Raw genomic sequence first — 27,088 nt, 5'->3', positions numbered from 1 at the left:
TGGACTGGGAAAGGACTTGGCTGCTTCAACTTTTTTTTTTTAAGCGCTTTGCATAAATTCCTGCAACTTCTGCAGGATCTCATTCAAAGGATTTCCACAGCTGTCCATTATCAGGGACCAACTAAATGCCGCAGTTCTGCAGCACGTGGCCCTGCTGTGACGGTCTTTTTGAAGAGCAGTTTTGGGGAATGCAGATATTTTGAACAGTGATGTCAGGTTGGTGTGCTGAACCCGGCTTTCCCCCAACCTGACACCATGCAAATTGGTGGACTGCAGCTCCCAGAATTCCCAAGTAGGCCAGGAAATGGGGAGAGTTGCCATCCCAACACAAGTGTTGCAAGGAGGTAATGCTTAACTGAAAAATTGCCAGCTGAGAAAGATTTATATAATCCCACTGGTTGCAATTTTCTGCACAGATTTGAAGGCCCTTTTCATGGTGATGTTCTGGAGAAATCAGGATGTTTAAGGGGATTGTATACACCCAGGAGGAGGAGATGACTGTGATTCCTTGGTGCATGCAAAGAATTAAGGTGCACATTGAAAATCCACTTGTAAAGACTATAACTGAATGCACAACTGTAGCCATCTCCCAATGGAATGGATCCCACTGAGCTCACTAGACTTCCCACTAGAATTAGCCCCACACAATATTGTTGTACTCATGTCAATCTTGCTGGAGGGATTAGGTGAATTCACAATGCACAGGCTGATACCTGGCTATCAGCCACGGAAGCTGCCCGGAACTCAAGAAAATGGTACGGCAGTGAGTTCAAGGCCAACAGAAGGAAGTCATTGTTCGTGCATAGTTTAAACAAAAGATTATTAGCAAGGGATTCACTGCAAGGGTCCCACCTTGCCTGCGCTGAAAGATCTGTGTTTGCTTCCCATTTGTTTTTGGATCAGGGACAGCATCTGGCATCCTGCAGCAGCTGCTAGGATCACACCATCTCTGTGGGCCCATTCATGACACTTGTGGCATTCCTCATTTCAAAAAAACAAAACAACACACAGCACCTGGCCTGGTGCCCTGGCTGGAAATAGCCACCTTTAATTTCCCACAGTTCTCCTGGCACGGTCTTGAGCTAGGGACTGTGGGAACTCTAAATGGAATTTAGAGACAGAAGAGAAGCAGCCTGTGCTGGATCAGTCTCTATTATCTATATCTATATCCATCTATATCTCCATATCCATTCTATCCATATCCATATCTGCATGATTTTTATGGAAACTTAAAAAAAAAAAAAGTTAAAAACTAATCCAAACTAATATAAAGTAAGGAAGAAAAAAGAAAAAGGAACAAAGCAAAGAGAAAGCAAAAAGTGCAAGAAATGAAAAAAGTTAAAAGAAAAATAGAAAGAAAAAAGATACAGAGCAGTGGCTTCCAATCTTCTTCACAGCAGTTATAAGTACAGTTATATTTTAACCTCTCTCTCTATAGTTACATCATGTTACTCTTCTTTCTATAATCTATCCTGTCTAATCATCAAAGCCATAAATCACAAATTCATTCTTTTCATTTTTACGCAAAAAGTCCAGAAGGAGTTTCCAGTCACCAATAAATGTAGATATTGTCTTTTCTCCAAAGACATTAATTTATCCATCTCAGCAAGATCTGTCAATTTCACCAACCATAATGGGTAGTGTCAAATCTTTCCATCTCTGTGCATATAATAATCTCGCCGCAGAATAATCATATATTAAAATAATCTTCCATGCTTGCTGGATCAGTCCTAAGAAGGTCCACCAGAGGACACTTTTCTCAGAGGCCCCTTAAACCTTTAGCCAATCTTGCTCCTAAAGTTATTACAGCTCAAACTTGAAAAATCTTCCAGACTCAGGGAAAGGATATTTGAAGGTGTCCTTAAGGGTCCTTGGCTGAACCCTCACATTTGATGGCAAAGGAATTATTTCATCGATTACAACAACATTTTGGCTCTTTGTCTGAAACCAAAGATAAGGACTGGGCAATCAATGTTCTTACTCCTTGGCTGAACTTCCAGCATCCTTTATCAATGGATATATTGACTAGGGCAAATGAGAGCTGAAATTCCAGAACATGTAAAGAACAACCGACTGCTCATCCCTTCTGTCATGAGTAAGGATGGTGAGCAGGGGGCTCCCATCCAGACTGTCAAGCGCATGCGTAGCACTGATGAATTGTTCAGCCATTCAAAGAGACACAGATCGGGACCGCCTTAACCCTTGGGGGTTATATGTCTGGGTTTTCCCACGCTTCTTCAGTTTGTTAGGATTCCCGTTAAGTACTAGCAATAAATATTAGAGACCAGTTCCTTGTCTCAGTGTGTTTCCTGGTTGTTAGGACACCTTCATTAAGAACCGTTCCCCTCCTTTTTGGAACAGAAGCTGAAAATTAGCGGTTTTAAGACCCCATCAGATGAGTGAGGTAGACTGAAGTAGAGAGGAGAGTGAATGAACTTACAGGAAAAAATGGCTTTTACTCTTTGGGCACACCCACATTCTTTGGCCCCACCCATCCGCCCCACCCATATACAGTGCCCAAAAACTTCCATGCAATGTAAATGTAGTGCTTTATCCCTAAAGACTGTGTCCAAGCTGGGTACATTCCTATTTGATGCCAATTGTGTAGCTCAAAATGCAGCAACTGCATTTTAAGGCAGAAAATCAGGAGTGTGGGAGCATCTTTTCTGACCAGCCAAGTTTATTCGAAGGCAGAAGCTTTTGTGAGGTGTCATCAGAGGCATGAGTGGCTAGATTTTATGCAGCTGATCAGGTGAGCCACAGCACATGAAAACTTCTGCCTTTGAAAAAACTTGGTTAGATGGAAAAGGTGCTCCCAGGCTGCTCCTGATTTTTGGCCACCATAAACTAACTTCAGTTTTTCTCCTACAATGTCTACAGCATTTTGTGGGCTTCTCTAATCCAACTCTCTCATTCTCTTAAAGCAGTGTTTCTCAACCTTGGTGGCTTTAAGGTGGGTGGACTTCAACTCCCAGAATCCCCCAGCCAGCAGACTGGCTGGGGGATTCTGGGAATTGAAGCCCACCCACCTTAAAGCCACCAAGGTTGAGAAACACTGCTCTGGATGATCAGCACCGTGATTTCAGTTCAATTTCTCATCCTCGCTCCACCTGCTCTTGTTGTTGAATTTTTATTTATTTATTTATGTAGTTATTTATTTACTATCCCACCTATTATAGAAATAATAAATAACTCAAGGCGGCAAACATACCTAATACTCCTTCCTCCTCCTATTTTCCCCACAACAACAACCCTGTGAGGTGAGTTGGGCTGAGAGAGAGGGACTGGCCCAAGGTCGCCCAGCCGGCTTTCCTGCCTAAGGTGGGACTAGAACTCTCATACCACGCCTGATTGGCTCTTGGGCTGAGAGAGAGGGACTGGCCCAAGGTCGCCCAGCCAGCTTTCATGCCCAAGGTGGGACTAGAACTCTCATACCACACCTGATTGGCTCTTGGGCTGAGAGAGAGGGACTGGCCCAAGGTCCCCCAGCCAGCTTCCATGCCTAAGGCGGGACTAGAACTCTCATACCACGCCTGATTGGCTCTTGGGCTGAGAGAGAGGGACTGGCCCAAGGCCACCCAGCCAGCTTCCATGCCTAAGGCGGGACTAGAACTCTCATACCACGCCCGATTGGCTCTTGGGCTGAGAGAGAGGGACTGGCCCAAGGCCACCCAGCCAGCTTCCATGCCTAAGGCGGGACTAGAACTCTCATACCACGCCTGATTGGCTCTTGGGCTGAGAGAGAGGGACTGGCCCAAGGCCACCCAGCCAGCTTCCATGCCTAAGGCGGGACTAGAACTCTCATACCACGCCTGATTGGCTCTTGGGCTGAGAGAGAGGGACTGGCCCAAGGCCACCCAGCCAGCTTCCATGCCTAAGGCGGGACTAGAACTCTCATACCACGCCCGATTGGCTCTTGGGCTGAGAGAGAGGGACTAGCCCAAGGCCACCCAGCCAGCTTCCATGCCTAAGGCAGGACTAGAACTCTCAATCTCCTGGTTTCTAGCCCAAGTTGCCTTAACCACTAGACCAAACAATTACACCCTGTAACACCCTATTGTTAAAATTACACCAGCGTACCAAGCAAATGGAGATGGATTACACACTCGGTCTCCTAACTACACAAACCATCCTCTAAACCACTGTTTCTCAACTGTGGCAACTTGAAGATGGGTGGACTGCAACATGCTGGCTGGGGGATTCTGGGAGTTGAAGTCCACCCATCTTCAATTTGCCAAGGTTGAAAAACACTGTCTTAAAGGACAAGGCCTCCTTTCCCTCCTTGCTGCACAAGAGGAGTTAAACTTTGGCACCTCAAGTAACCGGTAAGGTGTTTGAGCAAGGCTGTGCCAATAAAGCAAATATATGATTGTGTTTTTTTTGTTGCCACGACATTTACCCAGGTAACTGCCTTGTTACCTGAGCCAGGTGCTCTTTAGAGTTGGCTTCAAGTGAAGTCTGCCCTCAAATCATAATCCTGGGCACAATTCTCTGGAAATAGTGCATAAAGATGTGCTGCAGCAGGGGACTGCCACAGAACTTTCCTTTGCAAAGTTTTACAATCAGTATCTTTATTCCCAGGGAGGGAGGCACCATGCAGGTACACACACTTTCCCTTGAGAATCCCTGCAATTTCCCTTTGAAGGTGATAACGAGTTAGTGAAAAACCACAGGTACGTCCTGGAGGATGACCTTTGCTCTGCCCTCAAGAAGTGGCATTTCTCAAGATTCTGAAAGGAAAATAAAAAGAAAGGAAGCTTGAACCCGGGTATTGAAAGACAGCCAAGGCAGGGGGAAAAGACATCCTGAACAAATATTATTACAACCAGGCAAAGTGCTTGCCGAAGGACATGCTCAAGATAATTAGCTGTGTTACTGGAAATCCCTTTTTGCGTGGAACAGAACAAAATGCAGTTATGACTTGTGGTTGCAGCAAAGGAAATTGGAAGCTTCTTTCTACTTCTTTTTATCCTTTCTTTCTGCGTTTTTTTTCTCTTTCTTTGAGAGGGAGAGAGAGAGAGAATTATGTACATGTACATACACAGCAGGCTTCTTCAAAGGACATCTAAAGGAGACCAACTTGTTTATTAGATCTATTTCCTTCCTTTCTCCGGGAGCTCCCATTTCCTGTTTCCCCACAACATCAACCCTGTTAGGCTGGACTGAGAGACTGGCCCAAAGTCACCCTGGGAGTTTCCACGGCTGAGGAGAGACTTAAACCTGTGATCCCCAAGTCCCATCCCCCCCAGGCCAACAGCTTAACTCCTATACCCCATTGGCCCAACATGGCCATAGAGAGGGGATGCGAAATTGCCGGCTGAGTCCTTTTGAGAAAGAAAGAAAGAAAGAAGGAAGGGAGGGAGGGAGGGAGGGACTATTTTCTCAGTTTGTTCCTGCATGGCTGCTGCTAGGCATTCTGCCTTGGCCAAGACACAGCAGTCCTGCAGGGCAAGGCTGATTTCCACCCCGCCTATTAAAGCAGAGGCGGGGCAACCATTCCCCATTGCAGGCTGCCTTCTCTGGGGCCGTGGGAGTCTGAAGGGACCACTTAATGGGCACAGAAGAAGCAAGCAGAGGGTGCAGCTTTCTCTGTGGCCATCTCTTTTGAATGCCACCTTCTCTGTCCCAATTGACAAGCTGCAGAGGAGCCACATTTAGCAAATATCAGCTCCGAAAAGACAACCACATGCAGCCTTAGGATCACAGTTGGCCATCCTTGCATTTAAAACACAAAGACACTCCCCACAGCCACAGACACACCAGTTTTTGCCAAGCTGTTAGCTTTGAGATGTGCTGGAGAACAATCCCATCATCTCTTTTCAGAATAGCTGTCAGCTGGGAATGCGGGGAGTGGTAACTTGCCACACATAATGGGCCCAAATCTGGGGAAGGCTATTCTCCCATTAAAGAGAAAGGGAGTAATGCTGATTCCCCACAACTTGAGGGTGCAATGGACACTTTGATTTTAGCAGTAACCAACAGGTATTGTCAAACCTTTCCAGAATTCTGAATTAAAAGGTAACCTTTCCATTTTGGCTCCTGCTTCACCCTTCATATCAGTTTCTTTTTTCTAAATTCCACCTCTCCAATCTCTAAACCAGTGTTTCTCAACCTTGGCAACTTTAAGATATGTGGACTTCAACTCCCAGAATTCCCCAGCCAGCATTGCTGGCTGGAGCATTCTGGAAGTTGAAGTCCACATACTGTACCTTAAAGTTGCCAAGGTTGAGAAAAACAGCTCTAAATTCTCATCCATTTGTCCACCAAGTGCTGGGAACCAGCCCCAGGATCCTCTTCACTCCTGTCTTTGCGAGGAGGAGGTGGGGCAGTTCCCACCGCTGAGGATTGTTGCTTTGTGAGCACGTGTCACTGGGCTGTCCAGATTCGTATTTATCCTGACTCCCGTCCCAAACCGGCTTCTCCACCCCCAGGTCTCCAGCCCCAGCCGTGAAGGGAGCAATTGTGCCTAACAAGAGGAACTTCAGCTTGTTCCTTGGAACCAGATTGCATGCCAGAACTGGTTGGAGAAGAAGATGAAGTGGGGTGGGTGTGGGTGGGGAGAGAAGGTGTTTACTGATTAAAAGCTCCTAGCCGTATCAAGCACAGCTCTTCTGTGGTTCCTTAAATAAAAGGAAATTTTATAAATTTTGCTGTTAAATAAAATTTTCCTTCCCTTCTGTGCTAAGAAACCAGGGATAGGGGGGGCGGGAATACTGTAGCTTCCAAAGATAAGGCAGCAAAATCTGGAACACGATAAAATTCCATACATGTGTTCATTCATTAGGAGTGCAAGGCAGAGCATAGAAAAGATGTTCACCCTTCCCATCTTTCCATGCAATGAACAATCTTGCAAGGGATGTGAACTCGGGTCTTCCAGTCCTGGCCTAAGACCTTAACCCAGTGTTTCTCAACCTTGGCAACTTTAAGAGGTGTGGACTTCAACTCCCAGAATTCCCCAGCCAACTTTGCTGGCTGAGGAATTCTGGGAGTTGAAGTCCACACCTCTTAAAGTTGCCAAGGTTGAGAAACACTGCCTTAACCATTATCGTGTATGTGATAGAAGAAGCTATTTTATCTGGAAACACCGTGGGACAGAGACATAATCCCCATCAAAAAGGTCAGTCTGTGACTGTACCTTGACGGCTTGCATGTATGAGCTGATCCAGCAGTAGGCTCACTGGAGCTTAGCCATGCCGCAAAAATGTGTTGCATGTAGGAAGAGCAGGGGGTCAAGAACTTCAACTTCAGTCTGACCTTGTTCCTGACATGCACAGACAGGGTTCAGACATCACATGAAGCCATTATTTAAGGAACCACAGTCATCTCAGCATGCCCACCAGGCCCAAGTGATCAATCGTAAACCACAAAAGCTGGGTTTGGGCAAGGGGCTCAGCCAAACCCAAAGCAGCCTCTGGCTGACGTGAATGCAACCTAAAGACATGTTCTTGTTCCAGAAAGTCCTACCTGCAGATGTGATGCCTGCCTGCCCAGAAAGGAAGGAACTGAGCCAAAGGGGCAATCCCTATTTTTTATTGTGCCACATGCACAAAGCAAGGACACTTAGCCCACAGCCTGGCTGGTGCAGAACCACATGGAAAGGTTGCTTTCTAAGATCTGGATTCTCGGCTGCCTTCAAGGCACGCATGGTGTCGTGGGAGAAAGAAGTGAGCTGACATTCCTATAAAAAACACCTGGACAGAAACACTCGGACAAGCATTCTGCTACCCTTCCATCCCTCGCCAAACACTCACCAGGCGTCACCATGTTTGACTGCTGCTGGCATTGTAAAACCCACGGTCGTTTACATGACCCATTCAACTTCCTCAGAGACAGCTCTGTGCAGCTGACTAACACACCCTTCATCAGAAGCCAGAGCTGGACACGTGGTTACGAGATAAAGGGATATAAAACAGAAAAGGCACAGGAGAGCCTTCAAGGGCGAAGTTGTTGGCATGAGAAGGCAGGTCGAGGGTAGTTAATTCTGATGGGCCAGCCATTTTCGACCCATCCCACGCTCAATCCAGTCCACCAGCTGCAGGGGCCTGGGGTGTGGACTTATCTTGACTGCTTCACTGGGAATGCAAAGTGGGAACCCCAGCAGACCACCATGCATGGTTGGTGGGTTGAATTTGGCTGAGCTGGGTCAACAGCTACATAGGCAGGTTTGAAAATAACACCAGGCCTTCATTCTTTTCTTTACTGACGCAGGAACTGAAGGCGCCCAAGACTTCATAATCCTGAATCAGTTTGGACGGGATGACTTTTCCATCCAATGCAGGGGGAGGTTGTAAAGCTGGAGTCTCTCCTTGTTAAGGAAGGCAGCTCATTCCTCTAAAAATTGTGGATGTGAAAAAACAAAAATCCACAAATGCAGCCCCTTTGTACCAACCGCAGAACTTCTGAGTAATGCTTTCCTCCTCATCTCCGACAGGTTCTCCACTGTGTTCCCAAGCGAGGAGGGGACACTGAAGCAGACCCAGAACAGATTCAAGGTCTGCTGGCAGACTCAAGTTCAGGAAAAAGTCCCCATCCATCAAGGGAAACGACTGTGCCCTTTGGAGATGGAGCGGCAGGCGGTCATGCAGAGGTGAGGAGCCTGCCATCAGGAGCAAGGATGATGGGGAAAGCAGACCTCAGGGCAGATATGGGGCCAAATGCTGAGATGTTGTGCAATCAGCCAACTCCCAAACAAAAGGCTGCTTTCTATCCCACATGGTGCCAAAAACAAGGAAGTGCCTTCAAGATGCTTCCGCAAAGCTTTTGGGGAGCTGAGCAACAGGCATACAATCCAAACCAAGGAGAACATTCAGGCATCAGGCTGGCCTCGCCTCCCTGCAGAAAATCTTCTGGGGCAGGAGCTGTCTTCCTCTCCCTGGCACGCAGCTTCGAGAAACCCGGCTGGGTTTGCATTGGCCATTTCTTGCACGCCAGTCATTGCGAGGGGCTGTCTGCTGCGTGTCTGACTTAGAAGCTGATTTAAGACTAAGATTAATACATGCTGCAGGAATGTCAGATCAGTTAGGAGCACTGTCTCCATCACTCTTAGTACAACTCCTGCAAGATGTGGCCAGGGGGTTGCTCACTGACCAGAAGGAAACACATGCATGCATGCACACACACACACATCCTAGTTCTTGTTGTTGTTGCTTCCTTGATCTTTGGGCCACTTGCCAAATATGTGGTGAGGATTAAAAACCTGAACTGCCCCCCTCAGAAACATTCACGATGTGTTGTTTTGAATGGGAAGCTGGCACACTCAGAATGGAAAGTTACACAGCAGCTGATTTGCAGCCCATGAAGCCGGATAGTGAAGCCCAGGGCTTGCACACTTAGCGCTCTTTTGCTTTCCATTTCACACCCGCTGCACGAGGGAGGATGAAGTGGCTGCCTGAAGCTGGCATCCCATAATAGGCTGCATGCTGCCAAAACAAGCAGGATATCAGGATTGATGAGCATCAAAACGCAGGTACATTAACTATGCTGCACAGGTCCTTCACTTCAAGCCACCTTAGTCTGGGGTGTCTGCCGACACTGGCCACAGCATAACCGGAAAGGTTTAATATTTGTTCCGCTTCTGCTGGAGCCCCCCAGCTGCAGCCCTGGGGCCAAAATGTTTTAAATTAGATCTTGACCATCCTACAGTATTAGTAACAGTAGTAGTAGTTGTCATTATTACTGTTTGAAATCTTGTTATCCTATTGTAGTTGCAGCAGCAGTAATGTTGTATTATTATGACGATAGTTGTTATTATTATTAAGTTACAGATTGCAGATTACAGATTACAGTTACAGAGCCCTGGAGACAACAGCATGTTCAAAAACACGTTCACTTTTGCTTCCTCGCCAAAAACAAAATGCACCATTGGATAAAGACACCCGGTCCGATCTCTGAAGGACAGCAGCTAGTTAATAAATAAATAAGCCGATCCCATGTTAGTTTTATCTAATATTTACCCTGCTGTTGCCAGATCTCATATTTTGAGCGGCTGCAACAACTTCCAATAACTTGCTTGGAACCACCCATGTAAGGTGAATTTTGCTTGGAGTTACTCAATGTATTGGGGTTTTGCCCAATTCCCTTTTAGCCCACATCACAATGCCAGATGGGCCTGCAGGCTGAAAAGGTAGACAGAGTTTGACCCAGCAGTGACACCGGAATTGCAGAAGGACTCTCGGCCCCACGGTGGGCGCCCAAAGGCAACCTTTACTGGCCATCTGCCAAGGTCTTCAACTCCCTCAAGTAGTTCTTGACTTCTGGAGAGTTAGAGGCCCATCCAGAGAGCCAGTGTGATGTAGTGGTTAAGGCACCAGGCTAGAAACTGGGAGACTGTGAGTTCTAGTCCCGCCTCAGGCACAAAGCCAGCTGGGTGACCTTGGGCCAGTCCCTCTCTCTCAGCCCTAGGAAGGAGGCAGTGGCAAACCTAAAATCTTGTCAAGAAAACTTCAGGGCCCTGTCCAGGCAGTCACCAGAACTCAAGACTGACTTGAAGGCACCTGAAAACAACAAAAAAAGGGACATGTCCACACAGGGGTATCCACAGGGTATGGTATAAAAAGTCAAGGTGCTGGCCACAACAGTGCAATTCAAGCTCTGCCTGACTTTTTCTGGCGGATGCCTGTCCATTTTAAGGAGAAGAAGAAAGACCCAGCCTGTTCTCTTTCCAACTGCCAGTCTTCCTTCTGACCTGCATCAACACCACCACCACCCAGGCAGAAGGATCAGAGAGAATGGGGACAGGTTCACACAACATCCTGGACTAGATTAACATGGACTTGAGTTGGTCCTAGTTCAGATTCAAGGGGTTCCGATGCAGCCTATGTTGGACGAACCAGGCTACCCCCAAAAGAATGAAGGCATAGTTGCTTTTGTGAACATACAAAAGCCACCCAGTTACTGGTTTTGTGAGATGGGCAGCTATATAAATTAGAGAAATAAATAAATAACTGTTGGGTCTGGTTAACCCAGGTTCAGAATTTGACATCTTGTCATCATCCAGTCACACAAGAGAATTCCAACACCGTTAAGAGTTTTTCAGAGAATTCAGGGATCAGTTACTATAACCCTAACCCCCAAATGTGAGCATCTAAATGCTGCTGACTACAACTCCGAGAAATCTCAACCAATCTGGCCAGTGGTAAAGAATGCTGGGAGTTGTATTTCTGCAATGTCTGAAGAAAGAGCAAGTAAGTTCCTCTTCACTGTTCTGTACCCTCTTCAGCTAGATCTAACTTGACATCTCAACTGGGAAACTTGAGTTTGCAAATCACACTTGTGAAGCTAACAGGAATTTGGGAAAAGAAGCATTTACACTCCACCCTTCCCTCAATTTGAAGGAAAAAGCTAAGACCTGCTTCAAATCTGCAGCTGCCCACTATCTCCCATTTGCTGTATTTATTTTAAGAGGTATTCACAGTTTCAGGGTTTCCTCATTAGATGCGAGTTCATGCTAAGAAATGAACAAGAATGCATCTAAACTAATAACATAAATTCCACTCCCCAGATTACGAATAAGCATTTACAGTAATGTACACACGTCTATTCATACACAAGAAAAATTTGAGAGAAAGAAAGAGATTGCAAAAAAGATATTCCTACTGATTCTTCCCACTCTATTGCTTCTTTTTCCATTTCTCAGGGTGACTCTACCTTTGAAACATAATAAAAATTTAGCAGGAAATTCTACCCAGGCTACGCTTCTGCTGGATACTCAGTTCTTAAATTAGAAGGGGAAAAAAATTCTCTTTCACATCTCGTTTATGCTCCACTGCCAATCAAACAAAAGGAAGGTTCAGTACTCAATTTTCTGGCCAATTCTGATCCAGGAAAAAAAAATGCAGACCGCCTTGGAAGATTCAGCTTGTACTTTCAATCTTTTCATATAACGTACTTAGCCTAGTTAATTGATAATTTTCTGCATCCATATAACCACAAACCATAAAATTAAATTAATGCATAATACCACTAGGCTAAACAGCCCATTAAGCAAGGTTCAAAACTAATCCATCTTGGTGCATTGTGTGAATGCAACCACTGAGAATGATTTCTTTACCAACACTGTCTTCTGAACGCTTTTTAATAGGCCCACCAACTGGGACTTTTGTCCTGCCTGAGCAGGGTAGTGCTATGCAATGTTCATAAACATTCCAACTTCTGGGAGAGGAAGGTCATTTCTGGGCTGTTTAACCCAGCTACCAGGCCACCTTTTCCGCACTAACAGAGTCCCTAAGCTTGCTCCCGTATACTTCCCACATGCACCAGCAAAACGACAGGTGTGAAAGCAAATCTCCTTTGATGTAAGGGAAAATCACTTCCCGCTTTGAGCAAAAGTGTGGCATTTCCAAATGTTGCCCGTGAAGTTCGTTTGGATTCTTCCGCTGAGCCCGTCCCATAAATAAGATCTGGAACACATTTGAGGGCCCTCTGCCACTTTGGCTAAGCCGAGCCTTTGTGTTCTAAGGCAGCCTACCCCTAGATGTCAGGCATTGCAAGCCAGCCCCCACAGCAAGGTGAGAGAGCATTGCTTTGGTGCACCCTGAGCAGTGCTACAGAGCAGGGTATGATTTGATTCCTTCAGCACCAAACTTCTTAGAGAGGTAGGAGACACAGGCATGATGATCCACACAGCATGCTTGCTGCAAGGCAAAGACACCCCACCTACATTCTGCAGAGGATGCATCCTCAGGGCCGCAACTAGGGTCTGTGTCACCTGGGGCAAACATGGATTCCACGCCCATTTTGGCTCCCCTCCCAGCGCGGTGCCCGGGGCACGCGCCCCGCTTGCCCCCCCTAGTTGCGGCCCTGTGCATCCTTGCAGCAGAGCCTCCGTCTTGCTGCCAGTCCCCTGCTCAGGCAGAGCAAACCCAGACCAAGATGTTCTAGCACGAAAGTTGTGTTTCCCTGGAAAAATGGAAGAAAGCCTCTTGTCCAGCCATCTTAGTGCACCTGGAAGACTATTCAGAGGTTGGCAACCTGCAGGACCATCTCTTCCCATCTGGCTGCTGGACTCTGGGCCTCCATGGCCATTTCTGCATTGGCTCCTTGAGAGAGTAGAACCTCACCCAGCAGCTTTTTTCTTTCTTTAGACCAGTGTTCCTCAACCTTGGCAATATACACTTATATCAGACACTGTAGGACAGTGTTTTCAACCTTAGCAGCTTGCAGATGTGTGGACTTCAACTCCCAGAATTCCCCAACCAGCCATGCTGGCTGGGGAATTCTGGGAGTTGAAGTCCACACATCTGCAAGTTGCCAAGGTTGAGGAACACTGCTTTAGATAGAGGACTATCTACCCTGTGGAAGACCAAATGCAGGTCTTCCCTAAGGTGGATATTCCTGGTAGTAACATCCTAGCAAGGGAGCACTTGTCTCTCAGTGGTTTGAGAGAGTCTTGCCCAAATTGAGGTTCCCGATACTAAGAGGGAGCCAAGGGTATCCACAGAGAGGGTGAGTTCAAAAAAGTCAAGATGATGGCCACCACCATGCAATCGAACCTCCATTCTTTTATGTGTTGCATGCTGGTGGCCGCCACCTTGTCTTTTTTGGCCCCCCTCCTTACTGACATCCCTGGATGGTGCACACAATGCACAATATCCAAACTGTGTCTCATCTTCCTGGCACCTCAGGCAAGACAGATGCTATCAGGCCACCAGAATTGCCCTGGCAAAGAGGGGTCTCCTGGGCTCCTGGTGGTGGTGTGTGATGGAATGTGAGGGTGACCTTGGCAGATGGGGAGGGGGGGGTAGATGCTGCCTAGGGAAGGATCAGATAAAAGAGGAAGGAGCCTGCAACTGAGTAACAGCCAGAGAAAGAAACTTAGGAAGCCCCCCCCCCAATTACTCAGGAGGTAAATAGGGAGGGTGGGAGATTTGTACTTTCAGACTTGCAAAATTCTGTTAATGTAGCCTTTCAATAAAGTAGAATTAGCTCACCTGGTTGTGATTCCTCTTTGGTTTACCTGGAAGGGCTGACATCAATCTTGCAAGTCTGAAAGTACAAATCTCCCACCCTCCCTATTTCCCGCCAGAGTAATTGGGGAGGGCCTTCCTAACTTTCTTTCTCTGGCCGTTACTCTGTTGCGGGCTTCTTTGTCTTTTATCTGATCATTCCCTAGGCAGCATCTCTGTGCCCCCCACCAGTCTTCCAAGGCTGCCCTCACATTCCATCACATGGTGGCATTGGAGTTAGTTGCAGGGACTCCGCACATGGGCAGAGGCAACCACCATGCTTCAAGGTAGAGCAGCACCAAGTCCACCCACCCCTATTCCAGCCAATAGGATGCTTGCCATATCCAGGGACCTGTCCAATCCTCCTCATGGCAGTCAACCATTAATTAATGATTTCTACCACTTCTCCTGGATGCACCTAAGAAAGGGGTGGGGCTTCAATCATGCAGTTGTGGCTACCATCTTGACTTTTGTTACCTCCCCCCGGAAGCCTCTGCTGCCCAGGCAGCCATTTGCAAAAGGATCTACTTTCCTCCTGTCCCAAGAAGGAAAATGCATTAACTGTCAGCCTTACCAGGTAGACCAGACAGGAAACACGACCAGATAAGCTAATTCTACTTTATTGTAAGCTACATCAACAGAATCTTGCAAGTCTGAAAGTACAATTCCCCCGCCGTCTCCTTTACAGCCCAAGAAACTAGGGAGGGTCCCTTCTGAGCCTCTTGCCCCACCCACTATTCAGCCGTGGGCTGTGCTGTCTCTTATCTGACCGTTCCCTAGGCAGCGTCTCTTCGCCCCGTCTCCCAAGGTCCTTCCCACATTCCATTATGTTAACGGACCTGTATGAGTGGGGAAGGCAATGGCAAACCACCCTGCTCTATAGTCTGCCAAGAAAACATCGCGAAAGCGGCGTCCCCCCAAAGGGCCAGATATGAGTTGGTGCTTGCAAAGGGGACCTTTCACCTTTCACACGTGACACGTGGATGAGTCTCTGACCTTGCAAACCCATCTGGGGAAGGCAGGCCAGCCTGCAGCAATTAGCCATGATAGTGAAATGGAACAAGCCTCGCTTTCCGAACCATTTGAGCATAGCAGCTAACAGGCTGAGCTGCAAGACCAGAAAGTACCCAGTTCCCGTCTTGCTCTGCAGTGGCCTTAGGAAAGTTGCTTGCTGTCTTCAACCCTAGTCTCTTGGAACTGAAATATGGGAAGAAGAAATATATGCCATGCTCTGGAGAATGCTTTTTTCCCCAATAAAATCCATACATGGGTACACCCCAAAACAACCAATCCATCAATCGCCTTGCAAGTGTTCCATGCTGTGTAAATTAATCTGAGAAAATAACATGGCCCCAACAAAGGAGAAATTACACTCTGGATCTGGGTTTCTCAACCTTGGCGGCTTTTAAGATGTGTGGACTTCAACTCCCAGAATTCCCCAGCCAGCAATGCTTATACCCCAAAATACCCTAAAAATATGAATTAGTCTGGAATCCCATCAAGGAGATTTATAGAAACTTCACAGTTCTTCAAGCCTCGGACTTAGTAGACACACCTATCATGCCAAGTCACAGTTGGCTTAAATATGGCCAAGTGCATATACTGTAACTGGCAGGGTCCAGGCATGTTCTTAAGCTGAGTTCATGCATTAGGCTAAGCCAAACTCCTTCTCTGGCTTCAGTAATGCCTTCTAATCAGTACAGCCACCACGCTGGGAACTGCAAAAATCAAGGAAAGCCTTCAGTGTGGAGGAACCACCAAAGTTTTTTGCTCTCAAGATGAACGCAAGAGTTTGAGATCTTGCTGGAAAAGAGAAATAAAATAGAATGTGACTCAGATGATGGGTGTTGTGCAATGCTAGGGGAACAATTTAGAAATCCCACACCCAAATAGCTAATGCACAACAGGCTAGAGAAAGATAACTCTTCTTTGTATTAGATGTGAGATAGATAGGCAGGCAGGCAGGCAGATGTTCACACATGTGTGCGTGCACACACACACACACACACACACACACACGTAACCCAGCTAACTCCACATTCTCTTACCTGCTTCTAATTTTTCCGGTGTGCCAAAGGGGCACCATCTGAATCCAGGCTCTGATAGCCCCACCCACCTTGTTCCCAACCTGTTTTTTTTATGAGCAAAGGGGGAAATTATCCAATAAACATCTGGAGAATAAGCGGACCAACTAGATCTAATTTCATTCAGTTTACATATGAATTAAATTGATTTTCACCTCTGTCCTAACCTCATCCACTACTTTTTGAGAGTGTCCCCTCCCTGACACACCCCTCAAAAGTCTGCTGTAACTCTTGGCTTGAAAAAGTTGCCCACCTTTAATCTCTCCCGCTGTGAAACACCATTCCTGGTTTATCTTTCAGAGGAAAATGAGTTTGCTTTCTGGGGCTGCGCACGGGGACATCTGGATTGCACATGCACAAAAACGCACACACATTTCATACCAAAGTGAAGCGAATTGATTCTTCTCCCATCGTTTCCCATTTCCAGATAGACGAATGTTTATTTGTCCTTTCATTTGTTAGTTCAAACAAACTCAAAGCGACATACATTGAATTCGTCCAATCTTCTGCACAACAACCCTGTAGGGTAGGTTGGGCTGAGAGAAAGGGAATGGCCCAAGGTCACCTACGATCTTCCATGGCTGAGGGTGGATTTGAGCCTAGATCTCCCCATTCCTAATTCACCTTAACCATGCACAAACTGACCAAATTAACAAACTGCACATCTTTTAAGCATTATAGCCGGGATCATCCAGAGTTTAATCATAACAGATAAATGTTTAAAAGGAAATGATGGTTTCTATCCATTTAATCAGAAATCCCTAAAATACTTTAATTCTGCCAACTTTAGGTTTACAAAATAGTATGCACGCTTCACATTTTAAAAAGTTCCTCGTTGGCCGGATTGGTTACAAACCCAGAAACTTTAAGGAGGGAAGAAAAATGGGACTATTTTTTGCCATGTCTACACCAGTGTTTGATGTTGCTTGTTAGAGTCTGCAAATAATACAAAATGGGTCCCATCAGGTAGAGAAGAAACATTCGAAATGACACCGCTACCAAGGGCCCACTCCAGTTTGCTGGGAAGATAAAATAAGCAAATAAATCAGGAGCTTCAGTGGAAGAATGCCGTATTTCAGCAAGGCAGAAATGTTGGGAGAGTAAATTACCCCCGAACACAAATCAGTCCTTTCTGCAGCACACGGTGATAACGGGACTCAGGCATCGGAAGTGTGAAAATCTGAGTGTGCAAAACTGTCCTTAAGGCAGGGGTGATGCTATTAACTGACATATAATAATGGGCTGGCTGTACAATAGCTACCCTATTATTTCAGAGCCGGATGCTCATTCTTAACACAGAAGAGCCTAAGGTGTGGAGAAGTGTCCTTTGCATGTTTCCTTGAAGTGAACAACCATTTCAGGCTACACCAGAAGCACTTCTTTTTGTATAAGCATCTGGGGCTGCACAGACCTCTCTCTCATCTGGTCTTGCAGCAGGTGGAGAACTCTGCCGGCAGCAGCTGTCCTCAGGACAATTTCAGAAAAGCTGCACCAGGCCAGAGCAGCAAATCCATTTCAGCCTCGATTCAGTCTCGACAGCAAAGCCTTTATGCAATTTTGCGGCATTGATGTGCCCAGGTTGTTCTAACTGCCCCTTTATATAATTGCCCAAAATACCCCCTGCTTTCTCTGAAAACAGCAGTCCAGCTTTTGATTCTATCAAGCAGCAATCTACCAGCAGCCACATCTACCTTTTGCACCTCCTGTTTTTTTTAAAGCCACGTAAAAGCTTATGGCCATCACATTTGGTGGCAATGAGTTCCATGGGATAATGAACTGGGCTTGTTATATGGCACGTTCATCCACAGTTGGTTTTAGCAGATGGGGGGGCACATGCGTTCATTGTTTGAAGGCTCTCATTTTGTCACAACGTTGGAGAACGGAAAAGAAAATATCCAAAGGTGCCTTCCCTTCTAGCCATGTGCTGTAGTAACTTTGCTTTAGGAAACTGTAAATGGTCTCACATTTCCTTCCACATTGCAGCTATAACATTTCTTTGGAGGGCTGGGTGCAAATATAGGGAGGACAAGTGCAAGAGAAAGGTTATATTTTTATTTTTGTTCTGCCCTTGCTTTCTGGAGCTCAGATCACTTCCTCTCCTCTGCCTAACTTATTCTCACCACGCTCCTGCGACGTGAAGCGCTTAAAGTCACCGCACAATTTCATGTAAAGAGAACTAAAATCCAACTCTCCTCATGCCCAACTCCAGCTTGGTAACCACACAATTGCAGGGACTTTCTGCTAGTTCTTTACAGACTCTGCTTAAATAAGATATTGAGCAGACAGACGGTGCTCTCACTAATGAAGACACAGGACAGTTTCGGGACTTCACAGAACTCTTCAGGCAGGCAGTACATCCTTAGAATCATTGAGTGATTTGGCTTACATCTTGCTTTCCTTTAGGACCATAAAGGTGACATAAGGCTGTCTTCTATTTTTCTCCACAAGAACCTTGTGAGGCAGTTTGGACTGAGACAGTTCAGTTGGCCCAAGGTCCCCCCAAGGAAGCTTCCAAGGCTGAGTGGTCCAACATCTTCACCACTACCCCACAGAGGATGATCCAAACGTTCAGAGAGGTATACAGAAAAGGCAGTAAGTCAACATCTGTCTGCCTATTTTATGCAACCTGAATCAGCAGCTGATCTGATGTTAGAGAACACTCCTTGCTAATTTCCCAAAATCTGGCCCTGTCAACCTTCCATAAAGCCAAACTTTAAAAACTTAATTCCCTGGAAGGTGGTTTGGGATGAAAGCAGATGCAAGAACAGGCAAAGCTGTTTTCCAGCTCAAGAAGCCTCAAGATGGGGAGGGGGACAAATGGGTAAGCATGAGAGGCCGGGAGCTGGCAGTGCGGGACTTACCGTGCAGTGGCCGAACCAAGCCAGCTCCGTGTGCAGCACCATCAAGAACATGCCCAGCACGGCCATGAGCAATGCCCACCCCGCCAGATTCCGCTCTTTCCCCAGCAGGAGTTTTCGCCCCCGAAGGCGGCGCAGGTTCTCGCCAGGCTCCCTGGGGATGGGCAGGACCATGGTCTCAGCTGGGTCCTCCTTGGTCTGCATCTCTTGGGCACTGCTGGGGGCAGGCGAGCGCTTGGCCCTCGGGGTTTGGAGGCAGGGGCTGAAGACCCCCTGGGCAGCCCCCCATCCCTGCCGCTTGAGCAACCAGCAGGCAGCCAGGATGAGGGTGGGAAGGAGGGAGGAAGAGAGATGGGAGTGAGGGAGTGAGGAGAAGGAGAGGGAGGGAGGGAGGGAGGGAGGGAGGGAGGGAGAGAGAAAGAAAGAAAGAAAGAAAGAAAGAAAGAAAGAAAGAAAGAAGGAAGGAAGGAAGGAAGGAAGGAAGGAAGGAAGGAAGGAAGAAAGAAAGAAAGAAAGAAAGAAAGAAAGAAAGAAAGAAAGAAAGAAAGAAAGAAAGAAAGAAAGAAAGAAAGAGAAAATGAATCAGGGAAGGGTGAAATTGGTAAGAGAGAAAAAGTGCCAGCAGCTACGGGAAGCTCTAAAGCAACGGGACAAGAAAGTAGCCAAAAAGGAGACCGGGCGGGCGGGCGGCGGGGGGCGGAAGACGGACGCAGACCGCGCTCCCGCGAACGGGCTGAAGCAGAGGCGCTCGCGGGGTCCCAGGCGCGACTGCTGCCCAGCCAGCCCGGCAGAGGAACTCGCGGCCCGCTGGCGCGGCGGGCTGGGGCACTTCGTCAGCGGGCGGGGCGAGGCGGGGCGGGGGCTGCCCAAGGAGGGCCGGGCGAAGTGTGAAAAGGCAGCCGGGGCCGGAGCGCGGAGAGTGCCTGGGCGGCGTGTCAGAGCACTTACTTGGCCTCTGTAGGGGCAGGAAGAGGGGCCGTGAACAAGGGGGGGGCAAGGAATTACTTCCCCCCTCCCCAGACCTTCCCCCCCGCCGGGGTTTAGACCCGGCTGCGAAGCTGAACTAGAAACACGCCCCGCGCCGAGCCTAAGAGCGGGCTGAAAGCCGAAGAGGCGACCCGCAATTGCGCGTCCGCACTAACGCTTAACCCGCCCCTAAACCTCCCGGCTGCGTGCGCGCAGCAGGCGAAGCTCCCTCTTTGGTCTTCGGAGGCTGTGTGTGTTGTACCGCTGGGAGAATTCAGTAACCACACTGTCACTTCTGAAGACAGGCAATCTGCTTATGCTCAGAGGCATGATCTCCGCAAGGACCGTTGCTCTTCAGGCCTGCAGGTCTTGTGTGTTTTAATTGCTGTTCCGAGCCACAAATGCAGGGGGGGGGGGTCCCCGGGATGTGGTCAACAAGGTCAAAATGGCTGTGGCAACAGTGTGATCAAAGCCCTGTCCTTTCTTGTGTGCGTGGCACCATTTTGACTGTTTTGACCATACTTCAGGGACACCCCTGCTCAAATGCAATCCCTATTTTCCACCCAGCCTAGAGATTTAACTCTTGATATCCGAACATGCCCAAGCTTTGCCTGGATTTCAGACCTATGAAGCAGCAAGAGAAGAGACAGTGCCTCTGAGCATCTGTAGAGTGCTTTCTCTTGGGTAGTGAGTAGCTGCTGGGGGTAGAACATGAGGCAATATTTCCTGCTTTTCCAATGGAGAGGCACATTTAAAAAAAAAAAGAATTTGAGGTTTACATGTCACTTTTGCACCTTGGAAAACTATGCTATTCGTAGTGGCTGACTGCAGCCCTACGCAGATTTATCTGCAATTTCTAAATAGACCCATTTCTAAGTAGATTTCAGTATGAATCCTCCTTGCCCAGCCATAGAGAAGCTTCCTGCTCTGTCTGATTTAAAAAGAACAACAACAGGACAGAATGGCAGACTTTTGCTCCTTTTTCACCTGCTGCTCCTGATAAAATGTAATATCCCAAAAGCTTTTGCCTGCCAAAGAGAGACCCAGATTACAGTCCAGGGACATAAATGGGCAGAGGTAACCGTCAACCATCGATGGATAGCCGTACCCCTAATCCTAACCCATTTGGGGTTCCCAGGGCGTCCATGTCTCTGGCCTGAATCCAAGACTTCTGCTTTGCTGCAAGAAGACAAAAGGGTCGCCCCCCAAAGTGAAGATCACGGCCAGGGAGAGTGATAGGATGCAGGGTGGGAAACCGAAGTCAGTCTTTTTATCTTTTCTTTTTGCACTTTTGTCTTCTCTTTTTCTCTCTCTCTCCATTTCTTCTTTCTTTACTTTATATTAGTACTTGTTAGTTTTTATCTTCTTTTTAAAACTTTCAGTAGATTTTATATACACACGCACACATACATAAAGGAAACAGGAGCCAAACTCACTATGGGAAACCATTTTATGCCTCCTTCTTGGGAACAGCCAGGATTTTAGCAGGGGGAGCCTTCTCTGTTGCTTTTTCCAGGCTGGAGTTGTGGGGGGGGGGGCTGCACCTGTTGAGTTATTTATTTCTGTATGTTTTGGCAACCTTGCAAAGTGGTTGGACTAGTTGTTCTTTCTCCTTCCCTCGTTCCACCTGATAATTAAAAACTGGAGCTTAGCCAAAGGTGATATTGAAATCTTTCAATGGGTAAGACGTTCTTCCTTTGGGGCATTTATTTCCACTGTCTGCTGGTCTGGATACCTTCCTCTCTTTCTTTCCTTCTGTTTTAATGGGATTCCTCATGCTTGTGAGTCTCAATAATCAGAAGGAAGTGGCCTGAAGCAGGAACAGGCCCCAAGGTAAAGTCAGACAGGAACATTAGAATAGCAAGGGTGGCTGCAGGGTGTGGTCAAAAAAGCCAAGATGGCAGCCACAATAGTGAAATCGAAGTTCCATCCCTTTTACCTCACACATTAAAAAAGGGTGGGGCTCGTAACAGCAAAAGCAGAAGAGATTTTTGTTTCTTTGTTTTTAAAAAGGAAGCATTAATGATAGTGAAATTGTAATGATCAGCAACTCAGAACATCTACAAAGTGCATTTCTCCAGCATTTTTCATCCTCCTTTTTTTTTTTTGATGAGTGCTTAAGAGTGGATCTGTTTTTGAATATGGAAGAGTAGGGACTATAGGAGAGTATTTCTGGCTGCACCTGTTGGATTTCTGCCCCACCGCTGGGACAGAGAAGTGCGGCCTTCCCTTCTCTGTGTGTGTTCAACCAGAGGCTGGAGAGCCACCTGTCAGGGATGTTTTAATTTGGATCACTTTAATTTGTACAGAGCAGGGTGTTGGACTTGATGGTCTCAAGAGGACCTTCCAATTTAAGTATGCTTTAAGGAACACTAGCAGAGGGAAGATAGGAGCACTGGAGCCAAGAGGCAAAGGAAATATGCTTCTCCCTGCAGACAGAAGTCCAAACCGTGAAACATTGCTTTAGCTCAAGGGAGAAAGACGTCTGCATTCTGCTGAAGCTCTATTAGCCCATTAAAAAAAATGTGTGGAGCTTTGATTGCATTGTTGCAGGTGACATCTTGACTTTTTTGACCACGCCCTGAGGACACCCTTCTCCATTAGTCTCTAGAGGAAAGGGAGTGGAAGGGCTGGCATTCAGAAGTCTAGCCTGAAGGGAACAGGGCATTGCCATCAGCATCTGCCCACAAATGAGTCAACGGACTCCGTTTAGTTGTGAGCTGTTTATTAATAATAGTAATTCATTCAAGACTTGGGAAGTGTGTCCAAGGCGTTTGCTAGACGTATTAATCATCTCTGTGATGACAGCTCTCCAAAGTGAATCATTGTTATTATTCCCCTTTGAAAGAAGTGGAACTGAGGCCCAAAGAGACAGAGACGGCAAATTGAGCGACATCTCTTTTGCAGTTCAACACACTTCTCAACTACTGCTGGTTCGGGATTTCTCCATGCCTGTTGTCCTCACGTGGAGCCTGAGAGGAGTAGAAAGGTGTGAATTTTCAGAGAAGATAGATGGGAGAGAGATGGTAGATGGTAGATGATGGATGATGGATGATGGATGATAGATGATAGATATCATCCATCATCTACCATCTACCATCTCTCTCCCATCTATCTTCTCTGAAAATTCACACCTTTCTACTCCTCTCAGGCTCCACGTGATAGATATTGGGGGGGGGGGGGGTCCATACTAACTTACTTAGTAAAGTCCTTACTAACCTAGGTCCTGATTTGAGGAGACCACCAACAGGAAAGCTCAGGATTGTAGGCTAGTCTAGAAAGTAAGAAAAACATCCCAAAATAAGACAATGTAAACCACTTTAGTAAACTACATGGTGCTGTCCACCCAGTCTCCAAGAGTTCAAGTTGATACAAGGGCATCTAGTGGGGTCCAGTCTGGTTAGTACTTGGAAGCCAAAAAGACGTATTGTCCACGTAGTCTCTGGGAGTGAAGCTCAAGGGACAACTGGCCTTCTTGCTTACGGATCATATGGTTGTAGAAGGCTGGGGTGACAATACGGAACTCGCTAGGCTAATGGTCTGATGGGCATAACAGCTTTCTGTGCATGTAGTTCTGCTAAATATATATCTAGAAAAGCCACAGGTTGCTTCCAAGACAGCTCTGCAGTGAGATCATCACTACACAAATGGCTTCTTCATGACAATGGCTAAGTTCATACAACATACAACATGCAAAACCAAAACCAAAACCAATCCCTTGCTGGCTTAGCACAGTGTGGGAACCCAGTCATAATAACTGCTGTTCCTCCAGTTTGGAGAGCAATGAATCATTGCTGTGAAAATGAAATCTGCCCTTGAAGGAAGAATTGGAATAATAGCAATACAGTAAGATGTATTAAGTCCTAAGTCTGCTTAGAATCGCTCAAAGGTGTTGTGGCTATGACACTGGACTGATGGCAGATAGAATGGGGATAAACCTTAACATTGCTTACCTGGTTGTTTTAATGCAGTAAGGATGGGCATTTAGATATTCCATCCCAGGTGCCAACGTATTATCTGTCAAACCAATTTCCTGTGCAGGATACACCCTCCTCATACAGTGCCCTCTGGGGTCTGTTTCTGACATACAACTAAGAAACTTCAACTATATACACATTCCTCCCCCACTAAAATAGTGAAAAACATGAATAAGTTAAATACTTCTTCCTATGTGTCACCACCTACATATGCAGGAGTGGAGAAATAAGCTTTCTTCCCTTGTTCAGTACATGTTCAGAGACCAATCCGGTTTGATTGCTACTTGATTGTGAAATTTAAGGCTTTTTCTGGAGAAACTGGAGACTTTGAGGGGATTCTGCATCGCGTAGCGGGTTGGATTGATCAGTGTTTCTCAACCTTGGCAACTTTAAGATGTGTGGACTTCAACTCCCAGAATTCCCTAGCCAGCCATGCTGGCTGGGGAATTCTGGGAATTGAAGTCCACACATCTTAAAGTTGCCAAGGTTGAGAAACATTGGATTAGATGTATGGATTTGAAAATAGTACAGATTTGAAAATTAATGCACCAAAGATGAGGACAGCCGTGTTTGACAGGGAAAATGAACAAGTACAGGAGGGAGGGAGGGAGGGAGGGAATAGATAGATAGATAGATAGATAGATATGATGAAAACTAGAATAAGTAGATGAATACTTTAGTAAAAGTTTACTAAACATGGGGAAATGGATATAGAATTTTTATGATGGCAGAAAGGTAGTGGTTAGCACAGAGTTTTTCAACCTTAACAATTTTAAGATGCGTGGACTTCAACTCTCAGAATTCCCCAGCCAGCATGCAAGGTTGCCAAGGTTGAAAAACACTGGTTTAGATTATCTGAAAGATTTCTTCCAGCCTTTATATTCTATAATTCTATGGTATTATAATAATTATCATCAGCACCACCATCATCATTTTAAAAGAGTTAGAATGCAGTTTTCTACTTGCCTAGCTACTTTCACAATGAAACTTGACTGTCCACTCACTGATCATTGCATGATTATTTCATTTGTTCTGTTTAAGAGATCAACATTTAACATATCTATGGAAGAATGCAGTGGATATAAATGTTGATCATTAGTATTACGGTCAGGATTTCACAGGGTTTCTGATATTCTGCAGTGACAAAGCAGCATCCAGGCTTTATAGCCAAGATTACTGAGCCACCGCATTACGAACTTAAGACACTGTTACCCATTCTTTTGCTCCACCCAAACCAACCCGGTTCAGGGCGTTGGCTTGGATCTGACTCAGTGGGTTTAATGCCATACCAGTGAGTCAGCAATGGAATATCCTGGAGGATCGGGGTACTTCCCTCCAACCCACCCCTTGGAGGTATCCCAGAGAGATCGGGGACCTGTACCCATGGTCATCTCCTGCTGACGTTCAATGAACTTAAGTGGTTTAAAAATGACAGGGAAGAGAAAATCAAGACAGATGCAGTGGTGTGGGATATTGGATGCAACATGCTGGGATTTCCACTAGATTCAGCAGTTGCTTATGTGGCTCCACCCTAGAAGGAAACTATATTTTGGCCTGTAAAGATTGGCAACATACAACATCAAAGGACAATGGAATCAATATTCTTGTAGCTGTGGGACTAACATTGCTTTCTGGATGACTTAACTTTTAGTGTCTCTCACATTTATAAGCCCTCTCTGCCCACCCACACTTGCACTTTGCAGTTGCTCTTTGAAGAGGCATCCTTGGTTGGATCACCATCTCGGTGATGGTTCTAACTTGGATAGAAGTTGGGTTCTAAAGTACATTTCAGTTAATGTCTGTGGGAGTGGAACACCCCCATCTGCCCTCAGTAGGAGCTGGGCAAGAACTCTTCCCCAACCAATGATCATGCTCAAAGGTCCTCAAGACAACATACAATTCTCAACTTCTGAACACCAACCAGCTCTTTCAATATCACCTTGGCATGATATAATAAACGTTCAATACCGAAATTAAAAATCAGAGCCCCCAGAAGAAGTAGAAACGTCATAGACTATAAACCCGCCATAAACCAGCACAAAAGAAATACTAGAGCATCAATCCAACATTCTCTGGGTCCCTTGGAAAGCAGTGAGTTGAGTGCAGCGTGCTTATCTCAGCTAGCTATGAAATACTGAGCATCAGTTGCATAAGAACACCCCAAAATTCCTTTCAGCTGTGAATAACAGTGCAGCAGCCATTGGCAGGGAGAGAGGCTATGATTCAGAGAAGGCCATGAAATGACACAGGCGCTACTATTTTGGTGAAGGGTGGGAGGCCATAGGAAGTCAGAGTCTTTTTCCTCAGTGTGGAAAGACTGAGCCTTTACGTCTAAGGAGCAAGAGTGTTCCTGAAAAAGAAGCACAGTTGCAATAAGAAACTTCTGGTTAGGAGAAATTCGGCTTTGATTCATCTACACCAGCATTTCTCATGACACAAAAGCCAGGAAGTGTTGTAGTTTTGATGGGACCCAGTAGAGTTCGGGGATGTGCTTTCATGGAAGACAGCAACTAGTTCAGGAGAATTCAGAAAATCAAGAGGAAACTGGGTCTGAGAACCAGCCTGGAAAAAATGAGATCTAGTCTAGCAGACAAATCTGGGCATTGCTGAAGACCATCTGTTGATCGATGTATGATTATTGTTCATTTAAAAACTGATCCTAGGTACATTCCATACAGTATAATTTGACGTCTGATTTTTGATGGTAAGCTGAAGGCATATGTTTTTAGGGAGACTCTGATATTTTCTTTCTGTCAATTGTGCAAAATAATGCATGGTTGGAGGGTCTTCCTTCCTTCCTTCCTTTGTTTATTTATTTATTTATTTTGTCATTGCAACACCGGCCTTAAATTCTGCTTTGTCTCAACCTCGGCAACTTGAAGACGTGTGGACTTCAACTCCCATGCTGGCTGGGGAATTCTGGGAGTTGCAGTCCACACATCTTCAAGTTGCCGAGGTTGAGAAACACTGCTTTAGACTTATAACAATAAGCTTGTAAGATAATTTGGACTAGTGCCTTTCTAAAGTCACTGAAGAGGTTCAGCTTTGAACTGGAAATTATTAGAAGTCACTGCAGCCCTCACCTGGCAACCCACGAGCTTCTCCATTCAGCACCAGCTAGTTTTCAAAGGCAGCCCCATGTAAAAAGCATACAAATAGTCTAACTTGGAGGTGGTGAGGGTGTGAACTATCATCACCTAGGCCTCCTGCTTCAGGTAGGGACGCAACTGGTCCATCAGCGACCACAGCTGGTTGAAGGA

The 27,088-nt window shown here is 46.3% G+C and overlaps 1 protein-coding gene across 1 annotated transcript in view; it reads right to left on the bottom strand.

Moving 5' to 3' along the window:
- Window positions 1-19,229, bottom strand: part of KCNN4 (potassium calcium-activated channel subfamily N member 4) — a 34,442-nt gene extending 15,213 nt beyond the window's left edge. The window contains exon 1 of the mRNA XM_063312063.1: window positions 18,889-19,229. Coding sequence (XP_063168133.1) covers window positions 18,889-19,089 — 201 coding nt within the window. The 5' untranslated portion in view covers window positions 19,090-19,229. The remainder of the gene's footprint in view (window positions 1-18,888) is intronic.
- Window positions 19,230-27,088: the final 7,859 nt, after the last annotated feature.

Source organism: Candoia aspera, chromosome 10 (assembly GCF_035149785.1).
Source record: "Candoia aspera isolate rCanAsp1 chromosome 10, rCanAsp1.hap2, whole genome shotgun sequence".
Taxonomy (NCBI): domain Eukaryota; kingdom Metazoa; phylum Chordata; class Lepidosauria; order Squamata; family Boidae; genus Candoia; species Candoia aspera.
The sequence above is the reverse complement of the archived record's forward strand: the minus strand, read 5'-3'. Positions and strand labels throughout refer to the sequence as shown.